This window comes from Bombus pyrosoma, linkage group LG2 (assembly GCF_014825855.1).
Source record: "Bombus pyrosoma isolate SC7728 linkage group LG2, ASM1482585v1, whole genome shotgun sequence".
In the NCBI taxonomy this organism is placed as follows: domain Eukaryota; kingdom Metazoa; phylum Arthropoda; class Insecta; order Hymenoptera; family Apidae; genus Bombus; species Bombus pyrosoma.
The window spans coordinates 2062019-2083498 of NC_057771.1; the positions used below are offsets into that span (position 1 = coordinate 2062019).

The 21480-nt window shown below is 34.9% G+C and overlaps 1 protein-coding gene across 8 annotated transcripts in view; it reads right to left on the reverse strand.

Moving 5' to 3' along the window:
* Positions 1-21480, reverse strand: part of LOC122573022 (mucin-5AC-like) — a 46229-nt gene that overhangs the window by 17202 nt on the left and 7547 nt on the right. For 4 of the 8 annotated variants that reach the window (XM_043738921.1, XM_043738902.1, XM_043738885.1 and 1 more), the window contains exons 3-6: positions 4090-5446; positions 3055-3722; positions 2400-2456; positions 1778-1933 (exon numbers count right to left, since the gene is read on the reverse strand). In XM_043738921.1, the coding sequence (XP_043594856.1) occupies positions 1778-1933; positions 2400-2456; positions 3055-3722; positions 4090-5446 (2238 nt within the window). The remainder of the gene's footprint in view (positions 1-1777; positions 1934-2399; positions 2457-3054; positions 3723-4089; positions 5447-21480) is intronic. The other 4 variants (XM_043738947.1, XM_043738929.1, XM_043738911.1 and 1 more) reach the window with 3 other exon arrangements.

Sequence of the window (21480 nt, forward strand, 5' to 3'; positions counted from 1 at the left end):
TTCTACCTTTCGTTCTAAAAGATTTACTGCTGAACCACCGATATCATCGGAATTAAAGACAATAGAAAATGCCCAAAAGAAATTCCTTGAAAGTAAATCCAACAACTTCTGGTTGTTTCGAAACCGATGATGCAATTAAAAAAATTATCATTTTATGTGAAAAACGTCATTCATGTAAATTTTATTCTATTATTCTAATGTGCTACTTAGGAAATTTTCCCAATTTTTAAAATTTTTAAACCATTTATTCCTGTTTCCATTTATTATCATACGCGGTAAATATAAGAACAAATATAAGCGACAAATGTAGCAACGATTTAAAGTGAAAGTCACGAAGTTAAGACATCGTGGGATATATAGACGCTCGGCAAATACTTAAAATCATTTTCACAAGAACAAATTTTACTCTACATTCACGATTCATTATTTTCACATAGAATAATTTCTTTTGTTTGCTTCATCCCTGTCATTAACCATTCCTCGTGTCTATAATGAACAAGAAATTTAGAAGTCTAAGCATCAATAAGATAGATATCTTACGTAGAAAACCTCTTCCAATAGAAGACGTAACTCCGAACTCTACCTATCAAAGTTACCTCGCTGAGAATAAATCAGGACGCGTTATGTTCAGGTAAGTCAAATAAACCTTCACTTTCTCCATGGAGAACCCAATACAAAAGCAACTGAACGAAAACCAAAAACCAGTTTATAAACTGCGTAATGCACGTGAGCCCTGAATAAGTCGGGCTCGATAAGTAAGCACATTTTCACGATAAACGAAAGTAAAAATAGAAGTCCACTTCCGAAGAACGTTTCGATCAAAGTTTTATATTCGTTTGGACCTTGAGAGAACTCCACGTCGAGGATTCGTCGTTCCTCGTGTTAAAGGATATCGTTCGATCCAGTCGCGTTTGGAGATGAACGATATCATCGAAGCAGTTGGTTACGATGATGTATCGCAAGATCTCAAAAGCATCTGATTTTACCAAAATCATGGGAACGATGCAGATTTTTCACCAACCACCAGAGGGAAGCTTGTCTTTCAGTTGGCATTTCTTTCCCTTTGTTAATCGCGCATCATTGTCCAGTCTCAATTGGTCGTCAATGATGTTACAAGCAAACGATTACATAGTTCGTAGCCTTTTACCTCACCAACAAATTAGTGTTGATTCCAAGGCGAAACTTTAGTACACATATTCGTACGTAAATTGTTTTGAAGCTTTTTAAACATTGCGAAAATAGTGAAAGAAGAAGTATCTTAGACAATCACAGCATTTGCGAATATACAACAGAAGAATTATTTCTTAAACTATTAAAGATACAGTCGACATATAGATATTTACTGTTCTTCGCAAAACACTTTTAAGCGAACAACCTTCCTTAATTAGGTTTACGATAGTTTGAGAAATAATTATATAAATCAATCGTACTACGTTTACACACATATGACGTTTTCCTAAACTGCAGCATTTTATATAACAAAATAGCAGCTAAATAAAATTCACAATGACCAAAGCAAAACAGAACGAAACAACGTATTTAAGAATTTTCAGATACTAATGACATCGACATAAATATAGACCAAGCACTTCTATCGAAAGATAATCGATAAAACGATAATTAAAAACCGCTAACCGTTAGAAACGAGACGCATTAGAAACGTTTGCAGTCGGTTTCTCCTATAAATGGAAGAAAAGCTCTACGAACGCATCGAGGAGAAGGTGGATACATAGAACACAAGCGATCACGTAATACAATGATTTATCTGTAGTCTTACGCGTCGCAATCCTGTGCCATTTATCAACGTTAAGGGATTCACGACTAAAGTTTCATCCGTCAAAACATTTGCTGAAGCTGCGGTTTCGAGGTCGTCAGGCTCGAACGCCATCGAGTTGTTCCTCGAGCGTCGACCATAGATATTCCTCTCTTGTTCCTACACGAATTGTTTTGACTTCAAAATGCAAATTACTGATTCCTTGACTATTACGATAGAAACAGTACTAGTGTCTATTTTATGGAGCCGTTGGAAAAAATTCGCCAAAAGATAAGAACGGTAAAGTGGTAATTGTGTGGTTTGTTACGTGCATGCTGATTAAGTTGTTTAGTGCTAGAAAATGTATAATACACCGTCCCATTTCGTCGCAGTCACTTGTCATGTTTTAATTTTTTGTTTAATCCTTCAGCGGTTTACTGTATCATTATTTTACAACAACGCAATAATATCAGTCAGTGTCAACGATTACAACGTCTACGTATTAAGGTACTGTCATAATGAAAGCTGTAGACTGTTGAACTAGAATAGAAGCATAGAAATGTATGTTACACTTTATTAATTAAAAAACAAGAGAGACTTTATTTAGATGCTGTAAGCTGATATGAAGGGCACTCTGGACTCTTACCTCCAATGGCGTTCTAGAGGTGGCTTTTGAGGCTGGTATTTTCGTATTGGTATTCTTCTGAAATCATACTTTTCGATTAGGACACACCATATTCTTTTTAGAATTCTATCAATCAGGATTGTAACGCTAATCGTTATACGCGTATTAAGTTTTTGCCATATATTGCATATATCATATGTATATTTCGGAAATAATTTTAAATATTTCACAAGACATAGAAGAAACTATATGTGAAACGTGTTTAAAAAGAAGTAAAGTGTTATATGTAAGTGTTATATGACTAGTCGTTCGCGTGTAAGACTTATTACTTATTACACAATGAAATTAATTGAAGTAATGAGACAGTTGAGAAATCGTTCGTTCGTAATGGGAGTGACAACACTTAAACATTCTTTAAAGCTAAAGGCATACAATTTCTTGTTTTAAGTTCTCTATTCTTCGATCGATGCAGTTTTATTACAAGTACTATTCATACCATGTTACCACTCCCCTTGTAATTCAATAATTATTTTTATGTTCGAGTACACATATCTCTCTCTATAAAGCTATCTATATTTCTTTTTATCCAATAAAACTACAAACTTATAGGATATTTCGCTACTGAAATCTAAGCTTAATTCCAATTAAAAAAATCCAATTAAGAAATAGAACTCACCAACTGAGTTAACCTCGCCTTAAACTCAGGCGGGTAATTATCACTCTCTTCAAGCGCCGCAATCACTTTGCCATTTCCAAAGGTTTTGTTGCCTCTTCTGTAGCTCTTGGTCGTGGTTTCAACCACCGTGGAACTCTCGTCCGTCGTTTGCAGCTTCTTGGGGCCTCTTTTCGTGCCAAACGTGGAACTTTCGATAATCGGTATAGCTTCGGTGCTGGTCGATTGTTCGTTGGATGGCACCACTTCGTTCGTTTGATCCCTTGGCGAAGGCACGATCGTCTTCGAAATATTTTCAGAGTTAAAATGAGCTGGTCGCCTCCTGAGCGTCCAGCCTGGATTTCCATGCGACTGGGAATCGTTTTTCCACGAAACAGTTTTTCTAGACTCTGTCACGTTTGCGGATCCTTCAGGCGAGGGTTTTCGACCTCTGAACCCTAGTCCGTGATTGAAGAAATCCTCTTTCTGTTTTCTACCGTGACTTCCGCTTCTGCCTCTTCCTCTACCTCGTCCTGATGCATCGAGGGTTGAAGCAGAAGTCGATAATGGTCTTGATGTTGCCCTTGGACTTGGAGTAGTCGCTAATCTTATGGTCGTACTTGTTATCTCAGAATCGGTGGCTGTTACCTCGGTAAAAACTGTTGTATCTGGCGCAACAGTTGTAGTAACATCTGTTTAAGGAATGTTTATTTATATAATTCCTATCATAAAATTCTATTTTATTATATTCTTCTATATATCTTCTATTATAAATTATATTTCTATAATTTTTATTTATATTAGTTATATAATTTATTATTTATATAAACAAAATTTAATATTTTACAATATAATTTCATTCTTTACAGCTAATTGTAATTACTTAATTAACTGTTACGTATAAAACTGGATATTTCACCTTCAAGTAAGATAAATGAACCTTTTTATGTATCATTAAAATTATTGCATTAAAATTCAATCTACAATCAGGTTATCAAATATTCTTTTAACAGCATGACTATATTTAAATTATTATTAATGATTAACTAATTATCTCACCCATAGTAATAGGTGTGGTAACATCCGATCTCGACTTGCTTCTCGATCTTCCACGCATATCCTGAGTATCCTGTCTACGACTGTCGATAGCTCTTGGAGTAACATCAGGAATTCTCGGTCCCCTATCCGAAGAGTTTCTCTCCCCAGCCACCTTCCGCTTCACATTCCTTTCTGAAGCACCGCCCGAAATAGGTTTCATATTATTTTCCACATTTCTACCTCTAGACCTTGATCTAGACTCGTTCACAGAATTCTTCTTGATCTCGGAACCTCTGGAACGATCTCTGGAAACCGTATTCCTTCTCGAACTAACAATCTGTTCGTTAGCTTCTGTCGTCGTAGAGTCGCTGAACTTTGAAGATCCTCTTGGAGAAGCTGATCTGGATGACCCAGAAGCCTCGGAGTCGTTCGACCGTCCACGACTTTTCGATCTTTCGAATCCTGTCCGACTGGATCTGGATGACTCTTTAGCGTCCGATCTTCTCTGAGAAGCTACATCAATTCCAGTGGTTACATCCGAAGCTGGATTTCCTGTTTCACCTACAGTGAGAGGAATATCGACTCTTACACTTTCGGATTCTGATAAAAGAGGATCTGGACCTCTTCGAGCAATAGAATTATTCTCCGCATTGTTCACCTTCGATCTACCAGATCTGGTACTCCTTTCAATCTTCTCTGTAGTCGATCTACCTCTACTTTCTCTTCTAAACGAAGCTGTAGTGCTTTCAACGTCTCTAAATTTCTTACTGTTGTACCTTCTAGACGTAGGGATTTGTGTCTTTAGATCTTTCATCGAATAAGTCGTTTGAATCTTTCTTCCGGTTCTAGACCTCGAAGACTCCGTGGTTGCCAGGAACACGGATGGTCCTTTGTTGTCCAATCTCTCAGTGACAGTTGAATTATTCGCTCTTCCATTGGACGTTCTTCGAGAAATCCCTTTGGACGTTTCGAATTTTTGTTCATTATTTTTTAACTTTGTTTCTTCGTTGCTTTCAGAAAAATATCTTTTGCCGTCTCGTCTGTTAATCGTTGGCTCTACCCTTTTAGTTTCCTCGAATCTTTTGCCTGAAATTCTTCTCGACTCGCTTGTGACATCTGTTGCTGTTGAAACACTTCCCCTTTCGGTCGTTCTGATCGTTCTAACGGTTGAATGTTCGCTCGTGTCGAACTTTGGTTCTGAATTGATCACAGAAGCTTGAATCGTTCTTTCGAAATTCGAGAGCGTTTTCGATTGCCCTGATCTGTCCCACTTCGTTTTGGATCTCGATAGCGGCGAAGATGATACTGTGGTTGCTTCCTCCAGTGATTTGGAATTGAATCTCAAAGTGCCACGATTTGTAGCTTTATGATCATCGATCTGAACAAATTATGACCATTAGCATTTATTATTTTATACGGTTACTAATTTTTAATACAATAGTATTTTTATATTACTGAGGTTAGCATTAAACTACTCGCAGATCCAAAAAGTTTACTCAATTTGCCTAAGACAATTTTCCCTCATCACATTCAAGTCTCTTGGACGCATTCTAACAGTATAACACCGATACGCCACAGCGATTTAATTGGTTAAATTACATGTTCAAACAGTGACCATTAACGCAACGTGCCTGCATTTCGTGTTTAAGTCGGTGTTTTAAGTAAATTAACTCTACACTAAGAAATTCATTCACAATCAGACCCAGACTGCTTTCGACTTGGTTCAAACATTCAAATTTATTCAAATGTATGCGTTACACGATCTCCATCTTCATGGTTAAACTTCATAATAATCGTCGCGACGACAGGGAAGAATAGATCGTTGATTTCAGCGTTTATTAGACCGAGGTTCATTAGATCCTGGTTAGTGAAAATTGTCGTTTAATCGGATATTTCGCTATTAACTACCGGTTTTGAAATTGTAGAACGATCGATTTGCGGAGCACAATTTATAATGCATCAGAATGCGACGAATCTCATTATCTATTTCCATAATGCGACGATAACGCGACGATTTCGCGTGTAAAGGATGTTGCATCAGCGGTTCGACCACGATCGCGATCGACGATTCTTTTGTAAATCCTGTTATGAAGATAGTCGACATTATATACATATACAAAGTAAATATAGGATCGCCGAAGAAAAACTTTATCGTGTTACAGGCGAGCTTCGATGAAGAATGTTGTGCCACGTAATAGGTGACATTTGCTTTGACGATCCTGACATCGATGAGACAAAGTTAATATCCTTAATAGACTAACAGATAATTTTAACACGCGCGCGCTTGTTTTGTTCCATGTAATAGGATGTATTAATTATAGAAGGTACATATGTATATCGATATACAGGGTGCCTTAAATTCTTTTTCACAAACGGTACTAGTGTGGCTTGCTATACTAGAGAGTAAAAGTAAAAGGAAGATATTATAATAAATATATGTACATGCCGACACTGTCAATGAAAAGTGCGAGGCAATATTGATATTTTTAGTTGGGAAAATATGTGGCAAAGAAAAAGCGGGAAGCGAAGGGAAACAAACTGCTGATGGTTTATTACTACATCAGGAAGAGAGAACAGGTTCATGAGATAAAGTTAAGGTGAAAGCATCGTGCTTGAGCAAAATGCAGGAATATTTGCAACTGCTTTGACTTTTTAGAACAGATTATTGATGTTCTTGGGAATGTTGCAGATTAGATTGTGAAATAGTAAACGGAGTTAATGGTTCTCTATGATGCTCTACTACATGCACTGTAATTATTTATTATTTGCAGTGCATGTAGTAGAACATCATAGAGAACCATTAGTCCCGTACATATAAATGTATGTACGTCTTCGAAAATGTTAAAGGTGAATTAGCAAAGCTGATAAAAAATATACAATATTTCCGTACTATGTTGAACTATTTCTACTGAAGTTATATAATTACTGAAATTACAGAAGGGTGAATCGAAATTTAGACTATTTAAGCTCGCATGAACCGATATTATTCTGATTATAGTTAATCGAATAGTAGAAATGGCAGGAATTGAATTACTCTATCAAATCGTGAAAGAATATACATTAAATATTTATCAGATATTCGCCGAGAATAGTTAAAAAAATTAACAAGTTGACTTTTCATCGTTTAAACAGGTAACCGGTATTCATCTTGAATTACAATTCTTCCGTGTCTAACGACAATAAACGACGTTATAACTAGATTCGTGATTTCATGTACTAGTCGTCCAGTTCGGTCACTGCTAATCGTACCTTCAGTCACGAAATTAATTTGCCAAAAAAAGACTCAAATTTTGATTTCCAATTCCTAGAGAACCCACAATTTTTGTGAATTTAATTACACTTTCAGTTGAGAAGATTAATACAAAAAAAAACTATCTCTTTGATCTTTCCATATTAAACTGTGCAAGAAATTAATTAACAAAAAAGATATCGTGAAATAGAATTCTGAAAGTAGTGCTCGTTGCCCGACTGTTATTTTCTTTCCGAGTAGTTAAACATAAGATCTCAAATAGCAGCAGTTACTATAATTTTCCGTTGTGTTGGCTACGTTAGCAGGAACTTTGTCTATTAGTTACACTCTTTCAATTGCGACAACAAATCAATGCGACTTCTTGAGATTTCTCGATAATAGTACGATAGATAGATAATTAATAAATTTGACTTTTAAACGATACAATTTTCATAATTAGAGTTTAATAGATAACTTATTCTTCTAAGAATGAAACATTCCTTGGTTCTTTTTGTGCACGTGAAACATTATGATTAGAAGCAAAATTACTAGTACAACATTATGATTACATTAACAACGATTCAGGGTAAACATTATCATGTGTTAATATTATTCTATATAGATCCTTCCTAAATCATTTCCAATAGAAACTAAGCTTAAAATCTAACACTGCTGATACTCGGAGTATCATCGCATCATACTGTTCTATGGAACTAATAAAATTCTTTTTCTTACAACAAAATTTGAAACAAATATCGTTGCATCACGCAATAATGACGCATTAACGATAAAGAAAAAGATAGTTCTACCGTTTCTGCAATACGAATAACCTCCACAACCACGGGTCAAGTGGCTGTATTTACCTAAGAATTTTTTAAGCATTATAATACAAAGACAGTGATACTTCGAACGTGGCTTGGTGTTCCAGTTTCGTTTATCCTTATCTGTTCATAAGGTACACGTAGCGTGGAATCGACACTGAAAGTAAAAGTCGGTGTTTCACGTCACGTTACCTAGTCAAGCATGCAGCCGAACTCGAGAACAGCCTTAAACACGGCTGGCTGAATGCGCGACTAACTACTGTAAATAGACCTGCAAAATAACGTCTCTGCTGAGTTTCCCAAGCACGAATCACTTTTTTTCTCGACATTTTTGTCAGACCAGCTGAAATCAGCTAGATAGAACGATTCGACAACGAACTGTTTTAGATAGATATACTTCTCCTCCTTTAAACAAAAGATCGAAAGGACAGGTATCGACAAGGAAGACGATCGAAAGAAGGGGTAAGAGGATCTATCGATCGGTCTTCTCGATTGTGAAAGGTGTGTTCTTAAGTCCTGATAAAAGGAAAGACGAATCTCGATAGAAGTGAACGCACTTTCGCTGGATGAGACTCGTGACATGAAGCCTTCCCATTCTCGCTCAATTAACTTGGCTATGATTCAAGCGAGCATAGTTACTTGTTAAATCTGAGAATCAAAGAATTAGTATAGATTACTGCAAATAAAATGATAAATTGCTACGCGAGTTACATTCGTTGTTCCTCATTTGGCGCGCAATATTAATTTCAGGGTTGAGAAATTTTGCCATTTATATCATGTATGGTAGAATGCATTATGGAGCATTATGGAGGATAGGTGATTATGTTTTATCTGCTCTAAAATCTAGCACGTGTTTTTATTGAATTTTAGGCATATCTAAAGTGATTTTACGCATTTTGTGATTACGACTTTGTGGACTAAAACTAGTTTTAATATTAGTTTCTAGCTGGTTCGGTTCATATATTCTAGAATACTACTTTCCATATGTGTCCTACTAAAGATCTTCTTTTGCTGCAACGGTTAATCAAAATTCATCAATCATTACTTGTTTAACATAAAAAGAGAAATTTTATTCTGAGATGACCTCGATTTTAATACCGTATACCGAATAAGTGACGTCTGATGAGAACGATAATCATCTGTCAACGAAATTCATTAAGTCAACTTTCTTCACGAAATGCAAATCGAGTGTTCAAACTGAAGATTTGCAGAAAGATCACCATTTTCCTTCAATCTCTTTTTATACAGCTGAATCAATCCATTTTCAACTTATGGAATGTAAATCACTAAATTATACTCTATGTACTCTATGAATTCTGAGAGACCACTAATTATATTTTCACAACCTGCCATCAATAACGGAGATCCCGATGTATCACCCTCGAGCAAGACGAGGTGTACCCTAGAATCCTCTGAAACTGAGTGAAGATATTTGAAATTGCACAATGAGCGCGCAAGTGAAGTTGAAAAATCGCAAAGCGCGTAGGAAAATTAACGCTATGAATAATACCAAGACATTGCCATTCCGTCCTACGTCGCAATTACGTCCGCGCTCGCTTTCGAAGCAAAGCGAAACAACGGTTTTCTTTATCTGGCACACACCAGTCAAAATGGTGTCCAGATCGGATCTACATAATGTTGATATGGATATTCGCGTAAAACTGTATCTAGCTAACAGGGAAAACATGTGAGAAATACTGTGATGGTGGTAGTGTTATTTTCTAATCTCTTTAACTCTATCGAGTATGCGATTTATCGTAATAATTTTAGGAATTATTAAGCTATTCCTTTTACGATGTTTAACTTATTGAACAAGTTTATATCTCTAACATTTTCGTGTCTTCTCAATTTCAGTATATTGACATGTTCATAACGTTAACAGATAAACATCAGACATAATATAATTTGTCTAATTTCTATTCTTAAATATTGAGCATCTTTTCGTATTTCAATCGTCGTACAATCGTAGTACAATTATTATATTCAGATTTCAAAATAAAATAACGGTTGTAATTGCCGCGAAATTCATACAAGTAGGACAAAATTAGATGATTCTCTATTATTGCGCACTTTATTACGCTTTTGTAATCGCTATTAACGTCCAAAAGGATTTCCCAAGAACTTTCCTACGAACCAATAAATTGATCCTTTAAAAAGCTGAAATCAAAGTACAGTTTCTCCCGTTTCTGACAAACGTGAGATATTCGATTATTTTTTCCGATAAGATAAAAAATCAGCAAGAGGTAATCTTAAATTTTTCCATTCGAACGGCTGTACGTAACAATGAAGATCCTTGCAACACGAATACCTCCCCTATGTAATTACAAATTGCCTGTTTATTTGCGTAATTGGAAGACACGAAACGAGATTCTTGCTAGTTAAGGGAATCTTCGGTCGAACTCTCGCCATTGGTAATTTCAAATACATCTCCGGCGATTATGAACATGCAATACAATATGTAACAGTCCTGTAACGGGAAATGGCAAACATAATTGGGCTTGCACGATGTTCCAGTGATTAGAAAAAAATGTAACTATAGTTCTGATGTGAAAGATTGGTTCGATTCGTATGTGTAATCGTTACGCGATGAAGTAACAGTGTTACGCGATTAATAGGCCAGATATAATTTATTCCTGATAAAAGAAAAATAGTGTATTCAATAATATGTTGCATAAAACAGTTAACGGGCTTTGTGCGCAAGAGATAAAGTAAATATCGTATAATAAAGTAAATAATAAAGTAAATAAAAATATTGCATTCTCTATAATTCAATTTCTATAAAAGATGTTTTTATATTTTTACAAACATTGCACTGAAAAATAAAACTTTATTACACGTAATTAGTACAAACGAATTACTGAATTTTATGTTCAAATGTTTGAAATTGACTGTAACCTTACCTAATCACTTAATCATCTAACAAAACAAAAGCAAACGGTTTTAACAATCTTAATCTTTGTCGACGCTTGCGAATAAACTTGAACTTCAATCATAGTCAAATTACTTTTACAATAATTACGTCGTGATATCGGTATCATATAATTTCCACATCTTTTCTCAAAATATTGGCAGATAACAAGAAGAATCTGCATACTGTACCATGTCGAAGGTTACATAACTTAGATATTGAAATGCCTAAATCTTGTTTGTAACCATCTGTATCATGGACAATATGGCCGAATGAAAATAGAAATAATCCACATGGATTGTAATTATTTATTTGAAGCCAAACTTTCCTGTTATCATGTCCTACGTTGTTATGTACGTGTTGTCGATATAGCAGCGCAATCGTATGTAATATCGCGCGCTGCAAATTATTGGAAAAGTGTATTACGCTGACAACGGTGAGAGGCCGATTCATATCCTCGAAGGTAGACCGCTTCGCCAGTGTCGAACCAACTCGCGAAGGACACTACCCGAGTGTCCAGAGTCAACCAGAATTTTGTTCTCCTTGAGAACATATCTCCAAGCATTTTAAATCTCGGACCCTTATACGTATTTTCCTTTTTTCCTTTCTATTATTTAATTTGTTTTAAACGGGCGGAATTACTAGTTAAAGAGTGCAAATTGTTATTTCATTGCAATCTACATACATCGGTAAAATGAACATATACTTCATTCTAGGCTTAAGAGAGAGTCAAAAGATATCCACCGAATTCGAAACGTTGGTAAATATTCTAAAATCTTAAACGTCTTAGGGTTAATTGCATAAATGACGAATATACCCATTACCCCCTTATAATCATTTTTTTCTAAAACTGATATAACTGACTAATGTCTACTTTATTTTAAGTATTCAGAATTTATAAGAACAAAACCTATCGTTCTAACAACTTTCGATTTTTTGTTATCTTTCCCCATTGTGAAAAGAAGGCTACATATCATTTACATTTAACTGTTGAACGATATAAATTAAAAAGAACAAAAGTGTTCGTCGTCAATGATCGATACTTGAGCGTATTGTCCTTGGATTTCGACAGGGCTCTGATCTGCCAGTTTGCATCTCAATTTCAATCGAAGGTGTACTTTCACCGTCTAGACTTCCGACATCGGTGAATCCGTAAAAGACAGCTGATTATCTAGCGGTTAAGACTACGAAACCGACAGGCTCCTAAAGCCAGAGGACGATTATCACCGATTCAACCATCTCGATTTAACCAATAAGAAAGCTCTGGCAAGAACGGTGAATTATTCATGGAATTATTAAATATTTTCCACGTCGCTTGACTCCATGATCCGAGACATGGACGCGATTTCACCTAATCAGCACTTCTCACTGTAACCAGAAAATGATGGAACAGTCTTGCGAAATCTTCATAATCATTTATTCAAATTCTAGCTAGATCTCAAATAGATATTATCTTGAAGACTAGATGCTATCTTACGGATAAACATTGAAAATGAATTATTATTAATCAATCGTTTCTACAGGATTGAATCGAAGCAATCAGTATTTAAATGCTAGTACTAAAGCTATTGTTCACATTGATACTATTGATCAATCAAAACCGTTACAAAAAAAACCTCATCCGAATTTAAATATCTTTCTTGTATCTGACAACATGTACATGTGACTTCAATCAAGTTGGAATAAATGGAACGACGATAGTTAACAAAGAAAAACTTGGACAAAATCCACAACCGGGTTTCGTAACGATTAAACGACAAATCAGACAACGCATTAGTCTAATAGATTTAATGAAATACATCTAAGAAAAGGTAGGCAGAATTGCGCAAGAAAATGTAAATTTCAACCTCTTCATTGAGATCATTTGTACGAATGGCAGACGTTAATATGCAGAAGCGACCTGAAAAAACTGGTTCACAAACACCAGGGTGTGGTTCCTGTTGGCCCCGTAAAACGATCCACGAGATCCTTTCAAGTACGATTTTTTCAGTATCAGACTTTTATAAGGAACCTCGATGATTTCTCACTTATCTTTCTCACTATACATACGTATACTGTACATAATACAGTTCAAAAGTGTTTTATGAAATATTCTTATTAAAAAGGTACGAATAAAAGAATTTATAATAATTTTTATTGTCTTAATCACTAGCTATGTAAATAAAATATCGTGACGCGATACTTACAAGCGTTAAAGCAATCTCGGCCTTTTTAAAATTCTATTCCATTCTCGTAAAATGTGCCACGTTTCTTAAATTTCACTTTATTTTATATCACTCTTTAGTTTAGTTTAGTCAATAATATAGTAATATAATTTCTCTTGAGAGAAACATAGAAATTTCAGCTGACAATCTTAAAATTTGCACATTTTTAATTAAAATTCAAATGATATTGGAGAGTTCGTTTCTCTTCGTATAATGAAGATACAAGAAGCATATTCAAAAACGAAAGAGAAATTGACGGAAACGAATAAAGCATTTCTCTGATAGTGGTATTAAAAAAGCTAAATCCGTGGACTCGAGATGCCGCAATTTTTATATAATTCGAATTCCTCTGGCACACGATCCGAGAGCAGGGCCTCGTAATGTCACAAAATGGATTCTAGAGTCACTGCGTTCTACACGCAACGTGAAATTGACAACTTAAGCAATTCACTTGGGACATTATGTTATTCTACATTCACTCTAGTCGTTCCAAATTTAAACCGTTCCTCGATCGAAAGATGATTTCATTTCCCAATACTTCACCATAATAAGTAAGATCTTTTAAAGACAGTTGTTTTAAGAATGATAAATAACAATGAAATTGGACACGGGGAAAAATAATGATCCGAATTTTCCATTGAGTTGCATTCTATCAAAATCACAACGACCTTTAACACAATTTCAAACCGCAAACCAGAACGGCATCAACTTTCTACGGTGCCGCAGGCAACATGGGTCCCCTTCATCATTTACCTCCACACACAATTTATGAATCGTAAACCCACTAACGCTCCTATTATAGTTTTTTCACTACGTATTAAGTTGATCGAAACTGCCACATATTTGCGATAGCACTGTAAGAATCAAGATGCTTAATACAAAATTTATATACAGCACTGTCAATCAATAAACTAAAATACTTCTCGTGTACATGGAATATCTAAGTATTCTATCGATTTTATCTGTTGTTCAAAACTAACTGCTTTTATTATTGTAATTTACAGACACAAACTAGTTAGAACTTAATTTAAAAGCTCATGAAAAAGAAATTGAATATGAGTTAAATAAAATATGCAACCAAGAAGTAATACATACGTCTATTATTTGGTCGTTTCTGCGCTTAGCGGAGTCGATCGATACCGCAACAAGTACAATTGAAACATTAAGCAAGATTCACGTTGAAGGACGCGAATTTTCAACATAAGAAATTTAACAAGACGTGAGCAGTAGATTAATTGACGTGATTTAACAAAGTGTTTCAATCGGTTTCTTTCTTCGACATTGAGATTACTACACCGAGGGTATATTACACACAAACGAACATAAATAATTATGTACTTGATACTGCGATTATACTTAACCAGACGATTGATGAAACCATTGAATAAATTTAAATCCACTTTTTGCACCTTTCAAAGAAGTCTTCTTGACATTTGTTATTATTATTATGTCATCTCATGTTTGTATCATTGCTCGTGTCCAAAATTATATGTACTATGTAAAATAGCATCTGTAGAAATCAAGACAGAAAGCAACATTTGCATTCGTTCGAAATAAAATTTTTTGTTAGTTTCAGAAATATTTGTATATTACACAAATGTAGGAATCTTCAAAGAGTAGTGATTCGAAAATGAATGTGGAAGAGATCGATTGTCGCGTCATATTATGTGATCACTTTCGACTTAACTATCACTTCCGACGTGCAACTTCCGCCTTTCCTCTATTTACATATCGCAGATCTTGGCCGAAAACCAAGGATTTTATCAAACATTATTATCCTTTTCTTTTGTAAATAATATTATTATCGAATTAAAAATTTAAGTTCTATGAACTCTTTCCATTCGGATCTTTTAAATCTTATACATTTTACAAATTCGTAACTCATGTAAAGTGTTAAATATGTTACGTTATTTTACAAACCAGGTTTCTTGATGCATGAACATTAAACTGCTTTCAGCGTAAAATTCACGAGTAGTCTTTCGATTCACGATCTTTAACGAAGAGTACTACAAGTTGCGGTTCTAAAGCAGCGAGGTCATTATGAATTATGGAAATCACGGCGTTAGCATGAATTATGCAGAGCTCGCTATTCACACGTTAGACCTAATTTCCAATCACGCTAATTCGGACTACAGATTATCGTGATCCTATGAATTATGAAACTACAATATGCTAATACTACAATTTCTGAGCTCGCGCTATTACTTGATATTACATCCATAATCATTCTACGTTGAAATTGACAACTAATTTACTTATAAGTGTAAGAGTGTACATCATTTCAAGAAAATGAAGAAAACATGCTGATCACTGACGTTCGTCAAATTAGAATTATTTATTCTTTCGTCGTAGTTGAATTCACTAAAACTTGATATACGTATACATATATATGATTTAAAACACTCGACGCATGATGTGTAATTACACACGCAATTGCATAAGAACTAAAAATCAGTTACACATGAACCAATCCAATCAACTTAATTACGGACAGCATAGTTGTCGAAGAAATGATTGCAAACCCAATCGGAGAATTCATGGCGCCATATTGCACGATATAGTATGAAGCAATTTTCCAAGAAATGAAATGATTCAACGAATTTCTTATCTCTCTGTTATCCAAACATTTTGCATCTATCAAAGACGAAATTTTTCTATTCGTTTCGTCGAAGAATTTCTCTCTATTGCGCGTAATCCTCGAAAAAATCTACGCGATAGATTTCTGCAAAGAATAAACCAATTTTAATCGTACAAGATACCAAGCCTATCGAGAAACCGGAAACGAATTTGCACGAAGAAGCGGTGTGCAATAACAGAGCGAGTCCGTGATGAGAATCACCGATTAGCTTTGTTTCTGTAAAAAAAAAAATGAAACTGAAATTAAAGGTAAATACCGTGGTCTCGACACGCGTGTGCTCAGCGCGAAAACTGCAGAATCGCACACGAGCCTGCATACAATGCGAGAAAAGAGAGTCAGTCGACAATGGTGAAAGAAGAATACGGAAAATTAGAGACAGTGCCAGAGGATCGACGTGAATCGCTTTTACATCGGTCAACTGTGGAGAAATCAAACAGAAGTCTGTCCGACCGTATGAAACGCGAAATAATTACGTCGGTTGTTTCTTTATTTCACCTTTATGCGGTGCTCTCGATTGCATGATTTCTGTGAAGTTACAAAGGAACGCGGAAACATGTCGGTGTGTAACTCTTCTGAAATGCAAACATTTCTTTTGGTCAAATCGTCATAACTTAACGAGACATACGACAATTTCAGCAATAATAACTTCCAGAGTTCGCTTCAGGGAAAATAAATAATACTAAATTACAGACTAACTTGTTACGTAATGTTTTATAATGGGCGCTATTTATTGTTAAATAAGTGGGAATTAAGATAATTCGCAATATAGATATTTGGTATACGTATTGAAATACATTAAACAAACGATACTGGTACTTATTGCTTCGTTGAATTCGAAAATGATTAGTCTTAAAAATGTGATAAATCGGAGATAAAACGAATGATACAGAATAACATGGAATATCGCAAGATAAATGAAATGGCATAAGGTGAAGAAAAACGTCCTTAATGTTCCTAGTAAAATACATATAATACCTGATACACGCAAAAAGATAATTTCACGTTAAGGGTTTTCTACTCTGACCAAGCTACAGATAGAAACAAAAAAGACTACGACGACTCGTGGAGTGTGTGTAACACTTATTGATAAGTAATTATCCCAGCGGTAGCAACAGAAAAATCATGAGACGTAACATGGATAAAAACATAAAAAATAAATAACGCCGCGGATTTCAGGAAGTCAGTCAAAGTAAACGATGCAGAAGAGACGCTTTCTCCGGTGGAAAATCTGATTTAGATTAGGCTTATGTATGCTTGTGCAATACATCGTGCTGCATACATCGACGAGCACATATACTTGTATAAGACTTTACACGGCCAATAAACTTGCACCGGTGCAGATAGGTGCACTTGCTCAAATGGAAAGGTTCGACAAACGCATCGCACTATTACTGACAAATGAACGTCATTTGCGTTAGGACAATTAGGTATACGATATCTGGAAGGATGGAGACGCGAGTCTGTACATAACTTAAGTATTCTGGAAGTAATGGCAATATTTATATTATCGAAAACAAATTTGTATTTGAGATATAACATGAAGAATGATATGTACCTAGAAAAATTTGGAAAATTCGAATACTGGCTTTCGAAGAATGAAAAATAAGTATAAGAAAAAAACGACTGAGACTACTTTATGAAATTGAATTATACGTTAATATACACCATGGCCAAGCCAACTTTTATTGCAATAGTTCATAATTTCCTCCTGAGTATAATTAGAACGACAATCGCCGGCAAACCACAAAATAACTCGCCTCAACAGTGATGCAACAGAATACACGGAATGTAATAGGTTAGTGTAATGGAACATATTGAACGTAACTACACCTGCAACAGGATTAAAGGTAAGAAATATAAGTAGGCATCTGCTCTTGGTTTCCAGCATTAACCGTCCTCAATGGCGAACAAGCCACGAAAAAATTTTTATTTGAAGGTATCATAACATTTGGATCGGCAATTCCGTCATTACTACTTGAAATTGTTGGTGAAAGAATTCCAAAATTCTGAATTGAGAAATCAATATCACTATCTGAATAAGATAGAATACAATAGAATTTTCTATCCGATATGAATCATCGCAAGAGAACAATGACACAGGTCAGATTTTCCTATCACCAGTTTATCGAATAATAAGGCATCATAGTTAACTCTAATAGTACATAGATAACTCAATAAAATACTTCTATCTTTAATACCTATAATACCTATAATCTTTGATTAACTGAAAGCAGTTTTTAGTAATATCGAAGGCCTTTTTCCATTTATGCGTTTCTAACTTTTTCATGCTTAATTTTTATCATTATGCGTTCCCGCATAGAGTAATTACTTAACGCTACTTGACTATATGTATATGTTGATTAAGGTTATTGTAGGTACCGTTATATGACATCAGAATATAACATTATAAAAACAAAAGTTCGTACAATGAAATATTAATATGTAAATATTGTAAGTTATAAATAATATGATAATGCTATACAAAAAAAACCTATTATATATGTGTGTGCAATATAATTATTGCAGTTCTATTGATTTACAATTTAGTAGCTAAAAATATAAAGTGCTAGTAAAAATTTATGAAAGAAACAACTATGTCAGGAAAAATATACCAGCTGTTTTCGCGAGGTATCTAAGTAATGTGTGCAACAAGTAAAGTAGATCTATGGAAATCGTGCCTCAGATATCGCATTATGATACTACTTTATGATTTAATTCGGTATTGCTACTTTTGTTATATTATTTAATAGGTTCCATGATTAATATTCTCGGGATCTCAGTCTCAAGAACAAGAACGGCATTCAATACGATCACTCTTATTTGTAATACAAATTAGAACAAATAGTACACAATACATTTTTACATCTATTGTGTTTTTTTAAATATAAAACACTCGTGTTTCTCTTGATTTCTCTTTAATTCCTTCACCTCGGAGAATTTATTCGGGATATACCCATCGTATTGTTACAAGAAATAAAATGTCCAAAAACCTATCGAAAAATTTCAATGTCACTATAAAAACTAGCTCCTTTCCAACTCTGTCTGTCTTGAATTTAAAAACTTTATTTTTATTGCCGTTATTAACCTGAAATTTTATCTAATTAATCTACTTAATTAAATTAATTCAGCAAAGATGAATTTCGTTAAACCCGTTTTCACGATCGAGCGTTATGATCACAGTTTACTAAAACCTGTCAAAAAACTAAAATAATATTCTTCATCCAATCTGTGGCCAATAAGAAACAACATTGAGTGAATTCAGAAATAGCTGATACGCTCTAATTTTTTTCGCGTCCAGCATTAATCGATCAAGGATCCTGCTATTCTTCCGATGAGACTGATAAGGATACTAGAAATCCAGTGGTAAGAGTAGACGACCTTGTACCGTGCACCTTATTCTACAAGACGATCTATAAATCCACGGATCGATGCTCAAAACGTTAATGTTGTCCATAATTATATGCAACCAGGGAGATGGATAATAACGGGATATTGCAAAGCATCGTCAAGCCTCATAAAAACCGTTCCAGATTAATAAACGTCTCTCTTTGCGCAATATTTCCCTTATGTCTGCCGCTCTGTCGTTTCTATATCTAAGGTTTACAAAAATTTCTCTTGTGCAACGACATATCGGTGAGTATACAGTCTTCTCGTTAAGTGGACGAGTGAGATGAGCTCTTAATGCGTTTTAGGTACGAGATATGAAGAAACGATAGTTTTCAATATACGCAATATAATAAATACATTCAATATTTTTCCGCTTGGATGAACTTAAATAACGTTTGCACGTACGGAGGAAGGGAATATTTATCCACAATAAAGATTAGAGATCAATTTGTACTCGTTCATCCACAGAGAAACAAACGACAACGATCGAGTTCGGACATATTTCACGTTTGACGAATGATGTCGACTATAGTCTTCTGTCGCATTCACTATGCTTTATTTACAGATTTATTTTTTCTTCTGTGCTTTTTGCTAGAAACCACCAGACGAAACTTGCAGAATGTTTTAATTCCCTTTGGAAAGACATATGGTAATTTATAACGGATAAACGTTATTAACTAAAATTAGACATTCATAAGTTTAGTCATAGATAATTTTTTAAATAGATGTGTAAAATGCTTATATGATAATAAAAAATTCGAATAAACTGCAAAACATAGACAACTTTCGTTACAAGTTATTCTACGCGCAATTTTAATTCGGCTTACCGCGAATCATCATTATAACGCGCGTATTCACAATTGTTCGACTTTCATTATTCAAGGTTTCACGCTCGTGTTCCCCTGATTATTATAACAAAGATCCACGTTTTCCGTATTTCTATTGTATAATTTAAACATTCAAATACAGATATTTCTCTGTCTTCTTTAATCATTATTATCTCACGATAAGGTCAATCTTGTATAACGAAGACACGCTATATTACATTATTAAAGTAGCCAGCCCCTTCGTCGACGAAACGAAATCCGCTGACCTCATCGTGCTGCTTCTTTTTTTCGCATTGCGATTCGATTACGCAAAACCGAGCAAGGAATACGAAGTGCCGTAACACGGGAAGCAACGCCTGTAATAGATGTGTAATTTAGATTAAGGATCGTGGATGATGTGCATTAACTTTCAGTAAGATCGGCTGACCTTTTCTCCTCCGAACTTCATCAACGAACAACCAACGGAACCATTAATATTTCCAGACGAATTGCGTATTTGTACAAGAGGCATTCAATAACACCGCGACTGTCCTATTTTTTTTTTTTTTTTTACTCGAGATACGCTTAAATCTCAACATATTTACGAAATGCTAAACGAGTTTCTACCTTGCGCTAATCCTTCGAGAATCAAACCATCGAACTAAACTCAAGACTCGGAACTCATTTAACGTTGCAAAATACATTTTGGGACACGTTGTTGCTTGACGATTAATACTCTATTTGGGATTAATAATAAAGATCCAATAATTTTGCGTTACTCAATATTACATTCTATAATACGAAAGAAAACATCGCGGAACAAACAGATATTTAATTTCTTTATCGATCAACTGCAAATGAAACTAATCTTGGTGCTGGACAAAACTTGTAGATTTTCAAGCTATTAATGAAACATTATTTACCTTTAGAGAGACGTAAGTGTATCCACCATGAAAGTCGACCACTGATTGTTTCTGGTCAATTGCGTTCCCGTTCGGAACGTATTGTACGAACATTTAAATACCACATGGAACTTCCGCAACATGTACAATACAAATTGTCAAAATAAAATTAAATGATGAAAAATTACAACGTTTAAATGCTTATGTGTAATGCAAAGGAGCGTATCGCCGCTGCAATTGCATTTCTTTTTCCAAATATAAAAAATCATTTCTCATTTCAAATCTGTCTCTGAGTATCCACCATGAAATTCCTCGGAACTAGGAAAGATATAAAAACGGTCAATTTTCGAACCGCATCTGAACGAAAATAACTACGTATCGAATTAATTAGTCGCATCTAGGGTAATTACACCAGAATAATTGATCGCTCTAAGCCGACTAACCAACTGTTTTCACGATCCTGGTGTATTTAACGAGCTCAGGTGACACCGTATCGAAATCTAAAACAGATAATCCT